The sequence below is a fragment of the Melanotaenia boesemani genome, chromosome 1, assembly GCF_017639745.1.
Source record: "Melanotaenia boesemani isolate fMelBoe1 chromosome 1, fMelBoe1.pri, whole genome shotgun sequence".
In the NCBI taxonomy this organism is placed as follows: Eukaryota; Metazoa; Chordata; class Actinopteri; order Atheriniformes; family Melanotaeniidae; genus Melanotaenia; species Melanotaenia boesemani.
This window is the reverse complement of record NC_055682.1, coordinates 40486232-40500587: the sequence shown is the minus strand read 5'-3', so window position 1 is coordinate 40500587 and position 14356 is coordinate 40486232. Positions and strand designations below refer to the sequence as shown.

Here is a 14356-nt window from a genome sequence, read left to right as displayed (position 1 = left end):
GTTTCATATCCTAAAACTTTCCTCCAATTATATTTGATCATTACTCTGTCATGTGAGTATATGCCACTTAGGCTAAATATATACTTAAAAAAGATAACAGCTGATTCATTAACTACACGGAAAAAGTTAATCAAACACTGGTTGCAGCTCTTTTTACTGAAGTTAGTTCTTTACCTAAAATCAGGCAAAATTGATTATCAATAAACGCAGAGGAAGTGTAGGCTTTATGAAAGGAATATATTTGAACCAAAACTGGAGATGCTGTCAGGAGGTGGGTCACTTGATTTACCATCACCTCCAAGCTGACAACATAAGTGTTAAAAAAGCTATTATTATTATTATAGTACATAAGCCCTTATGTCTGTTTTGTGCAGGCAGGGTGATGCATAATTTTTATTGCCTCATTCATGAAACAGATTGATGCTGTGCTTTGATGCAGGATATGATTTTTGCAGAAAGCAGCATCTACAACCTGTCTGTGAAACGTGGACATCATGTTTTCTCAAGGAACAGTCCAGATTCTTGTAGTTATGAATGGCTAACGAGTACGCATCCAACCTGCTATAAACTTGACAAAAAAGAGTGGATTTGTAAAATATGCACAAAATGTACATCCATTAACTGCAACTACTAGTTGTGCACTGCAGTTAGCTTTTGATAAGAGTTTTGCTTAGTTGGTGATTCCACTGCATTTTTTGGGACCACCATGACACCAAAATAAGGAAATAACATTTGCACTGTTTAATATTCAAACTGCAGCTTTAACGTCATCTGGTTGTGTCCTGTGATAAATAAAGGTCATCATGGTCCAGCCGCCCTTCTTTTTAGACTGGCTCACCTTCACCGGCCTCCAGATGCTGAGCAGGTTCAAACAACTTTATTGCAGAAAAATTACAACTTTACATTTTGATCAATCGAAATTTTTCAAACAGTTTAATCTCAATGCATAATTTCTTACACTTACACAATGTCCTCAAATATAAACTCTTCTTCTGTGGTGGCACATGGCGATAAACACATGTGGGAAGTAAAATAAACACACTGGCAGTGAAGTTAATCAGCCGAACCTGTTGGTTAAAATCCATTTCCAGGAGCGGCTTCATTACAAGCTTCCAACTGAACACAGAATCAGGTCATCCTAACAGTACAGAACGTAAAATCATACGGTGGTGGAAACAGAAATGAAAACGTGGTTTGGTTTCGTTGTCAGCTTGGTTCAGTCAGCCAGTGTGCACAGACTGTAAGAGGTCCACGGTCACGGAGACCAGCGCCTCAAACTTTATTTACCCTCATCCACCGGATGACGGCCCTCTCCTGCCCGGCCTCCAGGAGCAGGAACCTCCACCCTGTCCAGTCAGGGGGTTGTAGTCTGAAACGCAGGACAAAAAAGAACCACGATGATGATGATAGAGCAGACTGATGCAGCTCTATCTGTCTGTCACATGTTCAAACACAACGCCTTCATTTTTCTGTGTTCAGGATTTTTTTAGGCTGAAAATTTTGGGTCAATCAGAGGCTTCTAGAGCACCCATGGTACAGGTGGTTTGAGGGAATTATAATAAGCCCGGACACGAACATGCAGCTGTCTCTTCAGCCGCCCCGTCCCCGCAGCCACAGAGGTCTACGGATCCCGTCAGAGACGGACTGGTCTCCAGTCCACTTACCGGCACTGCGAAGCGGCTTCTTGTCCGTCTTTGGTTTCAGTCCGGTTGATGATGGACCGGCCTCCTCGGGGTTCTGCAATGACAACATGTTAATCAGATACACAAAAACCACATGTTCTGTTACTCACTTGAATCAATCCCACTGAATTTCAAACTGTGATGCACTACTCACAAAAAAAGTTAAAGATATTCAATGTTTTGTATGATATCAAAATGAACCTAAAATCCATTTTATCTTTAACCCCCTTATCAAGCATTTTGGCAAAAACGTTTGTAATATGACCTCTCCAAATTAGAATTATGGCTGTTATTGAACCCTCTGGATTGTAAGGACAGGCTTGGGCTCTTTGTAAAGGTAACACTCTCTAGTTTCACCCACAGCAATCAGAATCACTGTAAGTATTACTGATAAAAAGTTATACACTTTAGAACACACAGAAAAAAATATTTTTTTTGTCCTTGCCTAACCTGTACGGACAGAATGAGACCAATCTTGATGGGAAATATTGATGTTTGACCTCAAAGGTAAGGAAAGTCAACATTTAAACGTTCTGCTTTTCTGTAAAAAAGGCTTTAGTGTTAGCGCTGTGGTTGTTGCGTGTCAAAATGGTTTATATCATCGGAAAGACGAGACTTTGAGTTTTCATTTGATGTGTATATTGTGGGCATTCATGACGGAGGGGCTTGCACACATGTCTGCAATGTTGTTGATTAGTAGTCATGTACCGGGACCGGTACGTCTGCATCGTAAGGGGTTAACATCCATCCATCCATTGTCTGCCGCTTATCTGGAGTCGGGTTGCAGGGCAGCTGCAGGGAAACCCAGACTTCCCCCTCCCTGGCCACATTCACCAGCTCATCCGGAGGGATCCCGAGGCGTTCCCAGGCCAGCCGCGAGATGTAGTCCATCCAGCATGTCCTGGGTCTCTTCAGGGCCTCTTTCTGGTGGCTCCTCTCGATGTGGAGGAGCAGCGGCTCTACTCTGAGCCCCTCCTGGATCACGGAGCTTCTCACCCTATCTCTAAGGGAGAGCCCGGCCACCCTGCAGAGAAAACTCATTTCGGCCGCTTGTATTCGCGATCTCGTTCTTTCGGTCACTACCCACAGCTCATGACCATAGGTGAGGGTAGGAATGGTCTCAGATTTGGAGGTGCTGATTCTCATCCCTCCAGCACCCCTGAATAGACCTTACCAGGGAGGCTAAGGAGTGTGATCCCCCTGTAGCTGAAGCACACCCTCCAGTTCCCCTTTTTGAGGAGGGGGACCACCACCCCAGTCTGCCAGTCCAGGGGAACTGTCCCCGATGTCCACGCGATGCTGCAGAGGCGTGTCAACCAAGACAGCCCTACAGCATCCAGAGCCTTAAGGAACCCAGTTCTGGGCGCTCTGGGCGGACCTCATCCACCCACGGGGCCTTGCCACCGAGGAGCTTTTTAACCACCTCAGCGACCTCAGCCCCAGAGATGGGAGAGCCAGCACCAGCTACCCCAGACTGCTTCCTCATCGGAAGACGTGCTGGTGGGATTGAGAAGGTATCTTTAACAGATTAACTTAATTTGACATCCCTAAACTTTAAAATGCACAAGTACAACTTAGCATGGATCACATTAAGTTTAAAATAATAATAATAATAATAAAAATAATATTAATAATAATAAAGGAAGAAATGTCTTGGATTTTGAAGGGTTACAGTTCGTGCTGATTGCTGCTGGTGGTCAGCGTTATTAAAACACATGGATGTGTACGTCGCCCATGCTGATGGCAGTTTGGACCTGACTCACGACTGGATCAGCGAGTTCTGGTTATGTGTGTGTCAGTGTGTGTGTGTATGTTTCAGAAAGGACAACAGAATCTGTTGTTCTTCTTGTTTTGTGATTAAAAAATCCATTTGTACCCGCCCGGTTGTTAGAACTGCATGTACCGTAAAGACAGCCTTTTTTCTGAATGAATCTCATCATGTGCACGTGAATTTTAAACTCACCTGAGGAAGTTGGGTAGTTCCTTTGCAGCTCTTTCCCTGCTGCATGCTCTCCCACATCTCTATCTTCTGCTTCCTTCTCTCTTCTTCTTGCTGTGGACAGAAATATTAGAGCCTCCGTTGAGCTGAGCAGTGATGGAGCGACCATCCATCACGTTTCACCTTCTCTGACTCACCTGTTTCTGTTTCTCTTTGAAGACGGCTGATTTGGCATCAAGCTCCTCCTGCATCTTCCTCCGAGCGGCTTCCATTGCCTCCTGTCTTCTCGCAACTACATCTGCATCTTTATAAGAAAACACAACAATATGACGGTGATACGTCCGACTCTTCTCCTGTGAAGCCATGCTATGAAGCTTAGCATTGTCTTGCTGAAATAATTTCAGCCTCCTCCGTTCTCCTGATTGTGACCTGGAAAATATTAGCTGCTAAATAGTTTAAAGGAAGTTTATAATCTTGAAATCCACCTGGAGGGGGGAGAAGACTTGTCAGAGAAGACATAAGCAAGAATACATCACTACATGCTGTTTTTTGGCACCTGTGATGTGCAAAAGACATTTTAATCCTAAACTTTAACCTGGAACACAGTTAAACATCTGCTTTCTCACACACACATTTAATGCTCAGACAGAAAAATATGAAAGTGTTATAATTATAATGAACCATGGATACAGACCCAAGTCACAGAAGATCCACCAGCTAACACACAGATGAGATGAGATATAGATCAGGAAATGATAGATCATGTATAAGAGGGCTGAAAATCCTCCATGTGTTAATGTGTATTAATTCAGCTTCTAAATCTGTGGAATCGTGTTGCTATGACAACTCATGGCTGCTTCAGGTAGAAACTCAGGGTGTCTGACAGGAAACATGCCAGGAGTCAGTTACCATGGCAACATAACCTTTTTTCTGGAACAGGCCCCAGATGGTGGAGATCCCCACCTTGTGGTGTAGGAGGTTGGGTGTAGTGGTTACTATGTCTGGACCTCCTCTTCTTCAGGTGTTGGATGAGCAGGTAGACCCCCACAGTCAGAACCAGAAGGTGCCACCCGTACTGGGCCAGGAACTCTCCTACTGGGGGTGTTACAGGAAGGAAAAAAGGTAAACAGAAAGTCAGCAGAAAGAGTGTTTACGATTCACACAATCTTACTTATTATATGATTGGAATAACCTGGAACTTGTTTTAAGTTAAATCTGTTCTCGGACTTAATTTAAATGCCTTTCTGTCTGATTTGGAAACAAACTTGAGGCAGCAGACGGTGCAAAAGTAAATCTAAAGGTATAAACTAACCGATGTAGACCACAGTACTTATGTCCTGGTTCTTCAGGGGAGCTCGGTGGGGAGGAGAGTATTCCCCATCGACGTCTTCAATCTCCACATCATCCATCTGAGCCGCTAGAAGCTAACCTTATCAGCTACCTGCCGCGCGAGCCTCCTCCACGCTCGATCATCGATTATCGGACAGACACTTTCTGTCCCTGGGTTATGGCGGCGGGAGAAACGCTGACAGATTCAGGATGACGTGTTGGCTCCGGGTAACGCGTCATCGTCTTCTTCTATGTTTACTGGAGGTTAGCAAACCAGCTCAAATACGCATTACTGCCACCTGCTGGACTGGAGGGTACCACAAAATCCATCTGGACAAGGAAAAGAAAACAAACAAGGAAATATTTAGACAAATAAATGAAAGAATAAATATAAACATACACGTATAACAAAATATTTAATATTTATACAAATAGGTAAAAGAATAAAATTAATTAGGATATATATATATATATATATATATATATATATATATATATATATATATATATATATGAGGCTGATTGTACTTGAATTGTCTTGCACATTAAATGTGTTATACAGAGAAATTTACCTTGCCTTACTTTGAACAAGAGTTTTAAATCAGATTATTTTCCTTTTAAGTTGGGCATACCGTTGTCCAGATGGCATTATCTTATAATCTGAGCACAGGGGATGCTTGTGATCAGGCAGGATAGCGTCTGTTTTCTGTATAAAAGACTAGTTAATCCAGACTGACTGCTTTCATGATATCCTCAAACTTTTTCTTGTTTTTCAGTCATCCTGAAACAGCTGCTAAAAGAAAAGATTAAAACAGACGCAACATTAAAACGACAAAGTTTGTAATAAAAATACATTTGCCTTCGCACACAGGATGTCACCAGCTGTGTTAAAGCTGGAGCTGAGGTCAAGGAGTACTGGTAGAGAGCAGAGACCAGTATGACAGGCCATCTGGGTGTTAATGAGTGTTCTCGCCAGCAGGATTTTTCATGAACCCAGACTAAAATCTATCAAATAGCTCACATCTCTCCAGCTTCGTGTTTCTGTATCCTACAATGAAGAGGAGGAACGACAAAAGAAGAGAAGCAGAAGAACAAACTGTTGTTCCTCCCTCCGTCCAGAAGGTGGCGCCATTTCACCTGCAGCTCACCAATAAAGGCCGAGGCGGAAGTAGAATATCTTTGTTCCTGGCAGCGTGCAATGCCGCGCGGATACGTAATTGTAGCGTTATAGGGAAAAAGACTAAAGTAAAAGAGAGTAAGCGAGGCCGACATGGTGAAGTTATCCGCGGAGTTGATCGAGCAGGCCGCTCAGTACACCAACCCGGTCCGGGACAGAGAGCTCGATCTACGGGGTGAGTTCAGCTTCTCCGCGGCAGCAGCCGCAGAGCTCCATCAGGCCTCAACCCGAGTCAACAAGTCCGAACCCGGGTCAGAAGCCGGACCTAAGTCTGAACCCTGTTTACAGACCAGATGATCTCATATTTCCTGTTGGGAATCAGGAGTCAGCCATAAGGCTTCATGTCTAACGTATTAAAGCAAGATAACGTTAGCTTGGCGGTTAATGGGCAACAATCATCTGGAGAAACGTTTCTGATCACCAGGATTGATTAATTCATCAGAACCACCTGCTGTTAAATGTGACAAAAGTGCAACCAGGGGCAGGAAAACCTGTTTGGTTCGTGTGTGTTTACAAACCAGGTTTCCATGTGATCAAAACCAGGTCTTAATGGTTAACCTGATCAGTGATGACACATTCCCTGTGCTTTGTGTTGATGACTGATTTTATTCTTCATTCCCAGGTTATAAAATCCCAGTTCTTGAAAATCTTGGAGCGACTCTGGACCAGTTTGACACCATTGATTTCTCTGATAATGAAGTCAGAAAACTTGACGGTTTTCCTTTGCTCAGAAGGCTGAAGACACTGTTAGTGAACAACAACAGGATTTGGTAAGTTCAAGTTAATCCTCCAGTCAGCATTTAATCTGATTATATTTAATTATGAAAGCAGTTTTCTCTTTGTTTGTGTGTAAAATATTATTTGATTTAAAGTTGGACATGCTCTTGGTCCCTGTAATAGGTTTGGAAACCTTTTTACAGCAGAGAATTTTGGCTAAATGAATCTGGATTTCATCCTCTGAATGAAAGCCGGCTCTCCTTTAATGTGCCGTCTTATTTCTTGTGTTTACTGACGCTACAGCTTTAGGGGTTTTTGTAAGTCATTCCAGTTTCTGGTTGGAGCCGACTGAAGGGGCAATGAGCTGTAAGAAGGTTTAGTTTCAGGTCCTGGCCATAAAGTCATGTTTGCAGAGCGAGTGTTGATGCGCAGCGTGATGCAGGTCAGGATGAATCAGACCCGGGAGAGTTTCCTATACCAACACGAAACAGTGAATTTTGCAGCAGGTATATAATGGTTATATATGTATATATGTTTATATGGCAGGTTAAGAGGAATCTAGAGTCAGTGGTGGGTTCTGAAAGGAGGGTTTCTTATGAAGCGGGTGGAAGAGTGGTAGCGAGGACATCAAGCTTTTCTAACAAGCCCTTACGTGCTGATCTGTAAATTACATCTCAATACTCAAACATGGGAACGATGGTCATTCAGTCTTTTAGAAGCAGCGGAAGAGGAGGAATCACCAACTCCTGACGTCTTAAACCAGAATCTTGCAGGGTTTCAGCATGTCCATGCTGCAGCACACCTGATTCAAATAATGGCTCGTAATGGGCTGGTGCAAACCTTGACAACAAGCTGCTGGAACTATTTAATTTGAACCAGGTGTGTTGCAGCAGGGACACATTGAAAACCTGCAGGACACTGGCTCAAAACGTTGGGGATCCCGACTGTAGAGAAGACACGTTATGTCACCGCAGCTTTCTCCGCCATTTTGGGGACACCCGGCTACAGTTTCATGCACAGATGTTACAGACGGATGGATTAAAACTTGTCTCCTTTACCTTCACCATCATACTGAAAATTAATCTTTTAAATATTCAGTCTGATATTTTGATTCTGAAATCAAATTATCTGTTCATCTGTGTGAATTAATTTCTGATAAATGAATATATTCTGGTTTGAGTAAAAGAGAAATGTCTAAATAAGCCGGATTAATTAAATACGTCTTGTTTAAGCAGGAGTCGAAACATGAAAGCAGTCAAAAATATAAGGAAGTAAATTAGTAAAGCCCGGCTGATATTTATGTTTTCATGCCGATTCCAATATTTGGCAGACAAAAATTCTGATAGCTGATTTAATTGGCCAATTAGAAAAAAACAAAAAAAAAATGCAGTATATGAATAAAATTTTATTTATTAAGTCTGAATTGTAAATTTTTCTTACTATGGAGCATTACTATAGCTACCAGTTGAACTAATGAATTTATTTTTAGATTTAGACCATAGGTGTTTGCTACATATGTGTATTGTATTAACTAATGAGTAAAGTTCCTGGTAAAACACTGTTTGTGGAGCCCTCTGACGCCCTTTAACCGTAAATTTTCTCTTTTCCATTTTTTTTTTTTTTTGGCATCAAGTCATGAACCAAAATAAAAACCAGAGAGGCTTTTCTCAGATGTTAAAACATGTAATCTTTACAGAGTTGCATTTCAAACATATGATGGTCACAAATAGTCTGGAACTCATTTTACTGCACAGCAGCACAGAGTTGCTGTTGTAGCCTGAAGTCACGTCCTAGTATCTTCTGATAGAGTAAAACTAGAAGTGGCATCATGACTGTAGCTGAAGACGGAGAGTAAAGTTCATCATTTTAACTTTTCCCTCCTCTCTGCTTTACATTATTCCTCCTTAAATGTGTTTCAATCAAGCAGCAACCTCCAAATGTGAAGCCTATGTGGAAGTGCAAAAAATTGCAGTTCCCTCCTCATCCACTAGGGGCTCCAAAACAGAGCAAATCCCCATAAACTCCCATGTTAAAAAGACCAACTTCACAGCAGAAATAAACATGTTCAAAGCCTGGTACAAAAATCCATTTTAGGATTAATAGGTCAAGTTTACAAGTGTGAGGGGGGTGAATTTTTTTCTAACTCATCTGTTTGGATGTTATTTAATCCTGAAATTTGGCATAATTACGGGTGTGTCCTTTTGATCGACAGGTATTCAATATCCACGGCAAGAAGGTAGAGTGCAGCACAAACGTGGTTTTTAGCCGGCTAACAGTGTGCCTTAGCTTTAGCCCGCCTACCTCTGTTAGCTGGTTAGCTACCGTTGCTCAGGGTTAGCTTGGTTAGCTCCTAGCTACAGGCAGCTCTGAGTTTGACGGGTGTCAATCATCCACCCCCACGCTCACAGCCCCCTTCTCAGCGCCGCCACTTTGCCCATTTTTGGATTTTTCCGGGAATGACGACACGCGTGACGCTACCAAGATGGCGACGGTGTTAACGACCCAACAAGCTTCAATCCAGCTCTTCAGAAACCTACGGGTGACGTCATGGAGGCTCCGTCCATCTTTTATATACAGACTATGGTGTCAACACACAGCTGATGGAGTGATGAACGCTTGTCCTGTACTGATAGCTAACGCTATGCTAGGCTAGGTTGGGCTAACCACAGTGACGTTATTGCTAACAAACAGAGTAACTTAAGCTAGGTTAGCACAACTTTAGCAATTCTACGTAAATGGAAAAACCATGACTGACACAACGAAGCACAGGGCACTGTCATGACACATGGCAAATAGAGTTAAACTGAAACTGGAGACATGCTGAGTCATTCTTAATTCCACAACATTGTTATAAAGGTACTCGTCATTAAGCTCCACTTGACAGCGGTGTTGACTGAGTCAGAGCTCCATCTAGTGGACAAACAGTGCAACAACGTTCTGCACAACTCAGACACTTAACAGCATTTACTTTTTTATGAGTAATTATGAATATATCGGTGTTTAATCGACAAAACTCTGACAAATTGTTTATTTTGCAAAAAGCTATAATCATCTAGCTGATCAATTGGTTGGACTCTATAAATTTGTTTATTAGAACAATAAAATATGCAAAAGAAACATTTGATCTACTCTGAAACATCTGAGTCAACAGTCCTGAATGTCTGACAGAACCAGACTGGGACTCAAAATCAGAGAACAGCAAACACCCAACCTGGTGGAGGAAAGTGATGTTCTCATCTGTACATGGAGTTTCATCCGGATGTAAAATCCTGCAGCCAGTAAGGCTTTCTACATGAATTCTCAGGTGTACCACCTGCAGAAACGTCTTCATCTCTTGGGAAAAGTTTCTGCAGAGGTCCACCGTTCTCTGGGATGTTTATCACTAATCTGCACCAAGACAGAATCCAAGGATGAAAATCTGCTGGTTAATTTCCTTTGTATCCGCTGCTCACCAAGCTGCTGCTGCAGCCGAGGAGAGAAAATAAGATGAGATGCTCGTCAGAAATTCTGAATAAGACGGAGATTAAAACGAGGAGAGCCGCTGCTGAACCGTGTAAACACACCGCTGGTACACCCAGAATGGCAAATTACTCCCACTATTCTGTCCGTTATTGACATTGGTGTGTATTCGCTACAGAAAAAAAAGTTTTTGATTTAACATTAGACTGTAATTTGTCAGTGTGGTTTGAAAAGGACAAAGTTTAGCCAGATTCCCAGATGTTGATCCTCAGTAACCCGGTCTAGAGGAGTCCCTTCAAGGGTGAAGATACTTGGGCCCCTCTTATCGTATGACATGACTTTGGCCTTGGAGGTGTTTAACAGAAGATGCTGTCAGCAGAGAGCCGGAAGGGTGGAACCTAGGATCCCTATGAGAAACCTTTTATAATGGGAAGCGGTTGAGACGACCAGATGTCGGGGATAAATTAAAGCTCATGTTTTAGCTTCACCAGGATGTCCAAGCAAACGTTCTGATGAGACCACATTGACTGGACTCCTATGAAGAATCTAGACCATGACAGAGTTAAACAGCCGGTTGCCGTAGCAACAACACGATAAAGTTGTGCTTCTAGGAGCAAAAACAATGCAGGATTTGACAAAGTCTAGACTTCCAAGATTTTCCATGTTTTCATCTGCTGCTCCATGTAGAATCTGGTCTGGAGCAGCAGATGGTTCCAGATATCAGGAACTGACTGATGATGATGATGATGATGTGTTGCTTCAGTCGTATAGGGGAGAATCTGGAGCAGTCTCTGCCGAGTCTGAAAGAGCTGGTTCTGACCAACAACAACATCCAGGAGCTGGTGAGTACCCGATGCAGCAGAACCATCTCAGAAATCTGTAAACTCTCCTTATTATTGTCAGTGATTTATTCATTAATCGGCCAAAAGATTAAAACCTGGCAGGTGATGCGAGTCCAGCTGGTTGTTTAGTTAGAAAACAGGGAAAAACTGTTAAACCAGCGAGATGGAAACGCTGGTTAGGAAGAATTTAAAGAAGAAATAGTCTGAGGTCTTTATGTCACGTGACCCCATCAGATGATGCAGCTATCTCCACCCACCGTCCACGTTAACAGCTCCACCTGTTCAACTTCCTGTTAACAGATATCTAACCAGCCAATCATGTGGCAGCATTTTAACACATCTAGTCATGTAGACGTGGTGGAGACGACTTGATGAAGTTCAAACTCCATCCAAAGCAGAACTTGGTTCTGTTCTTTATTTTCATGGTGTGTTTACTTCCTTGCAGGGCGACTTGGACCCTCTGGCCTCAGTGAAGACATTAACCCTGCTCAGGTATTACTCAGCAACTCTCAGAGAAATGTCGTCTACTCCACTGAAGTCTGATTATTTGTTATTCTCCCTGAAATTCCAGCTTATTAAGGAATCCGGTGACAAACAAAAAGCATTACAGGCTCTACGTCATCAGCAAAATCCCACAGATCCGAGTGCTGGATTTCCAGAAAGTGAAGCTTAAGGTAAGTCCTGATGAGTTTCCTTTCATCAAACTTTAAATGTAACTGTGCACTTAAACTGTGTGTGTGTGTGTGTGTGTGTGTGTGTTTTAGGAGCGGCAGGAGGCGGAGAAGATGTTCAAAGGAAAACGTGGAGCTCAGCTGGCAAAGGACATCGGCAGGCGGATGAAAACGTAAGATTTCTAAATGTCACAGTAAAATTCTGCAGAGTCCAGGCCGGGAGTCCAGGCCGGGAGTCCAGGCCGGGAGTCCAGGCCGGGAGTCCAGGCCGGGAGTCCAGGCCGGGAGTCCAGGCCGGGAGTCCAGGCCGGGAGTCCAGGCCCGGGGTCCAGGCCCTCGTGTATCAGTCGTTGGTTGAAACTGTCCTAAATTCCATCCTAGGAATGTAGAACAGTCATAAGTACAACAAAAAAATCCAGATTTAACAGCTGTGTGGAGGCCAGTCGTTTGTATGTTAGTAATCAGCTGATAAATTCACATGTTCTACATCACACACGTGGAGACGACACGTCCCTTTTAGAAGGCACATGGAAACCGTGTTCCTCTCAGAGCGACGGAGAGGAAGAATGAATTTCTGCTGAGTTTGAAGCCAAAATATCTGTTAAGTTTCTTCATGTTGAGTGAAGTCACCTTTACCAGCGGGTAGAAGTGGTGAAGATGGTGCTTCTGTGGAATAAGAGCTGGACGTGGCTGTAAAATTCTCCTGTTGGTCAGAAAGCTTCGTGTGTTTTCAGGTTCACTCCTGGAGTTGCAGCTCAGCCGGAGAAGAGGACGGGGCCGTCTCAGGCCGACGTGGAGGCCATCAAGGTCAACGTCCCATCTCTGATTGTTTTATAGGACACTGTAAAAATTTGGTCCCGTCAGCTACAGTTTACCAGTCTGTCACATTATGAAGATGTAATTCCAGTAAACCCTGAGCAACCTTTTCATCCTGAATGTTTTAATTCCAGAACGCCATCAGTAATGCTTCATCACTGGCAGAGGTGGAGCGATTGAAGGGGATGCTGCAGGCTGGACAGATCCCAGGACGAGATCTCAGACAAGGTCAGTGTGAGCCAAACCTTGAACCACAACTGAACCAGAACTGGTCCAGAGCTGTGCAGGGAGATGGAAACGCTGCAGACCCGAGCCGACTGAGCCCAGATGTTTGGGTTCTGCTCACATCCACTTCCTGCACGTTTGAAGTCATTTAAAAGCACTGTTCCGTGGACGTCGGACCGGGACGTTGGACGTGTCTCCTACTAGAACTAATGACTAGACAGGTGTCGCACGTTTGTGGAGTGATTCCTTTTGGGTGAGGTGGGGATGGGTCTGGTGGGGGTTCAGGGTGTGGATGGTGGATTCAGTGTAAACTCGGAGGAGCTTGATGAGCTGAAGGAGAATCTGGTGTCAGGGGATCTGGATGAGAGTGATGATGGTTCATGTTCAGATCATCATCTGTGAGGAAACACACTTGTCCTCCATCTTCACCAGTGACTGAAGACACCAGTTGTCCCAGTGCCTCATGGGAAATGTTTGCTCAGAGGCGTGTTCAGCTCTACAGTTTCTGTTTTAACGCCTGTATCCAGCTGATGAAGGAATTTCACTTCGTCTCCAGACTGGATGATTAAATATGTTTTCATTTCTAAAACAGGTCCACCTGGGATGGAGGAGGAAGAAGAGGACGAAGGTGACGGTGCAGAGGTGGAGGCGCGTATGGACGAAGGTTATGAGGAGGAGATGAATGACAGGGATGCAGGGGAGGAGGATGATGATGAAGACATGGATCAAGAACCACATCAAAACGGCTCCTGAATTTTCTGAAAGTTTTGTTCTTTTTCTTGTAGATTTTCTTTGGCTGCACGTTTCCGGCTGTTTTCTATTTTGTAAAATGTCATTAAATTGATTTCTTGTACGCCTGTTTGACTCTTTATCCACCGCTCAGCACGGATGACACAAATTTAACTTCATTGTCACAACACAGTTATTAAAAATGTAAATTATTTCACTTTATTTTATTGTTTAATATGTATTTTAGCGCTTTAATTAGAGAAATGTTTGACAGTAAATGCATTCAATAGGTAAACATTATGTTCTTTAACTGACACTAGAAAGAAAAAAATTAATACCAGACAATATTTAAAATTATTTTAAATTAAGACCTTAAATGAAAAAGGTTTTAAGAAATTATTAAACTAAAGTGGAAATCTGATGTCAAAGTCAAATTTTGAACAAAAATTGTTTTTAATCGGTTTACTGAGCATGATCCAACTTCGTATGACTATAATCACTGCTGCACAAACACTTCTGCTTTATTGATAAGCAGAAAAACTTGTTTTGATCCAAATTGGTTTCATATCAGTTTCTTCATCAGCTGTTTATCTGGTGGTTTTATGACCTTTAAATCTTCATAAAATGAGAACAGACAGATCACCATGTAAGGAGTTGGTGAGGATGCTGTATAAAAGCTGCATTATGATCTAGAACGGGGATAAGCAAGTTTGGTCATAGAGAGATGCAGTTCTGCAGGTTTTCCATGTTTCCCTGCTCCAACATGACTC

General features: G+C 42.9%; 2 protein-coding genes across 3 annotated transcripts; one reads left to right on the top strand and one right to left on the bottom strand.

The window, feature by feature from the left end:
- Positions 1-862: 862 nt before the first annotated feature.
- On the bottom strand, positions 863-5181 carry selenos (selenoprotein S). 2 transcript variants are annotated; one of them, XM_041979770.1, is made up of 6 exons: positions 4934-5181; positions 4585-4713; positions 3819-3925; positions 3646-3735; positions 1665-1737; positions 863-1369 (listed from the first exon to the last, which is right to left on the bottom strand). In XM_041979770.1, exons 1-6 carry the CDS (start codon positions 5028-5030, stop codon positions 1290-1292), a joined length of 576 nt encoding a protein of 191 aa, XP_041835704.1. In that variant the 5' UTR covers positions 5031-5181; the 3' UTR covers positions 863-1289. The 2 variants fall into 2 exon arrangements, with proteins under 2 accessions (XP_041835704.1, XP_041835695.1); XM_041979761.1 differs by having other exon boundaries at positions 4585-4716; positions 4934-5179.
- Positions 5182-6116: 935 nt separating this feature from the next.
- snrpa1 (small nuclear ribonucleoprotein polypeptide A') lies at positions 6117-13710 on the top strand. Its single transcript, XM_041979747.1, has 9 exons — positions 6117-6302; positions 6750-6897; positions 11067-11145; positions 11591-11637; positions 11717-11819; positions 11910-11989; positions 12551-12623; positions 12767-12860; positions 13450-13710. Exons 1-9 carry the CDS (start codon positions 6221-6223, stop codon positions 13608-13610), a joined length of 867 nt encoding a protein of 288 aa, XP_041835681.1. The 5' UTR covers positions 6117-6220; the 3' UTR covers positions 13611-13710.
- Positions 13711-14356: the final 646 nt, after the last annotated feature.

What these genes read in the sequence shown, in the direction of transcription:
- selenos (XM_041979761.1), bottom strand. Translation starts at nt 5,030, where the DNA reads ATGGATGATGTGGAGATTGAAGACGTCGATGGGGAATACTCTCCTCCC. An exon ending in AAGTACTGTGGTCTACATCG is followed by an intron (nt 4,717 to 4,933) that starts GTTAGTTTATAC and finishes TAACACCCCCAG; the next exon opens with TAGGAGAGTTCCTGGCCCAG. An exon ending in GAAGCCGCTTCGCAGTGCCG is followed by an intron (nt 1,370 to 1,664) that starts GTAAGTGGACTG and finishes CCTGCGTTTCAG; the next exon opens with ACTACAACCCCCTGACTGGA.
- snrpa1 (XM_041979747.1), top strand. Translation starts at nt 6,221, where the DNA reads ATGGTGAAGTTATCCGCGGAGTTGATCGAGCAGGCCGCTCAGTACACC. An exon ending in ACAACAACATCCAGGAGCTG is followed by an intron (nt 11,146 to 11,590) that starts GTGAGTACCCGA and finishes ACTTCCTTGCAG; the next exon opens with GGCGACTTGGACCCTCTGGC. An exon ending in AGGACGAGATCTCAGACAAG is followed by an intron (nt 12,861 to 13,449) that starts GTCAGTGTGAGC and finishes TTTCTAAAACAG; the next exon opens with GTCCACCTGGGATGGAGGAG.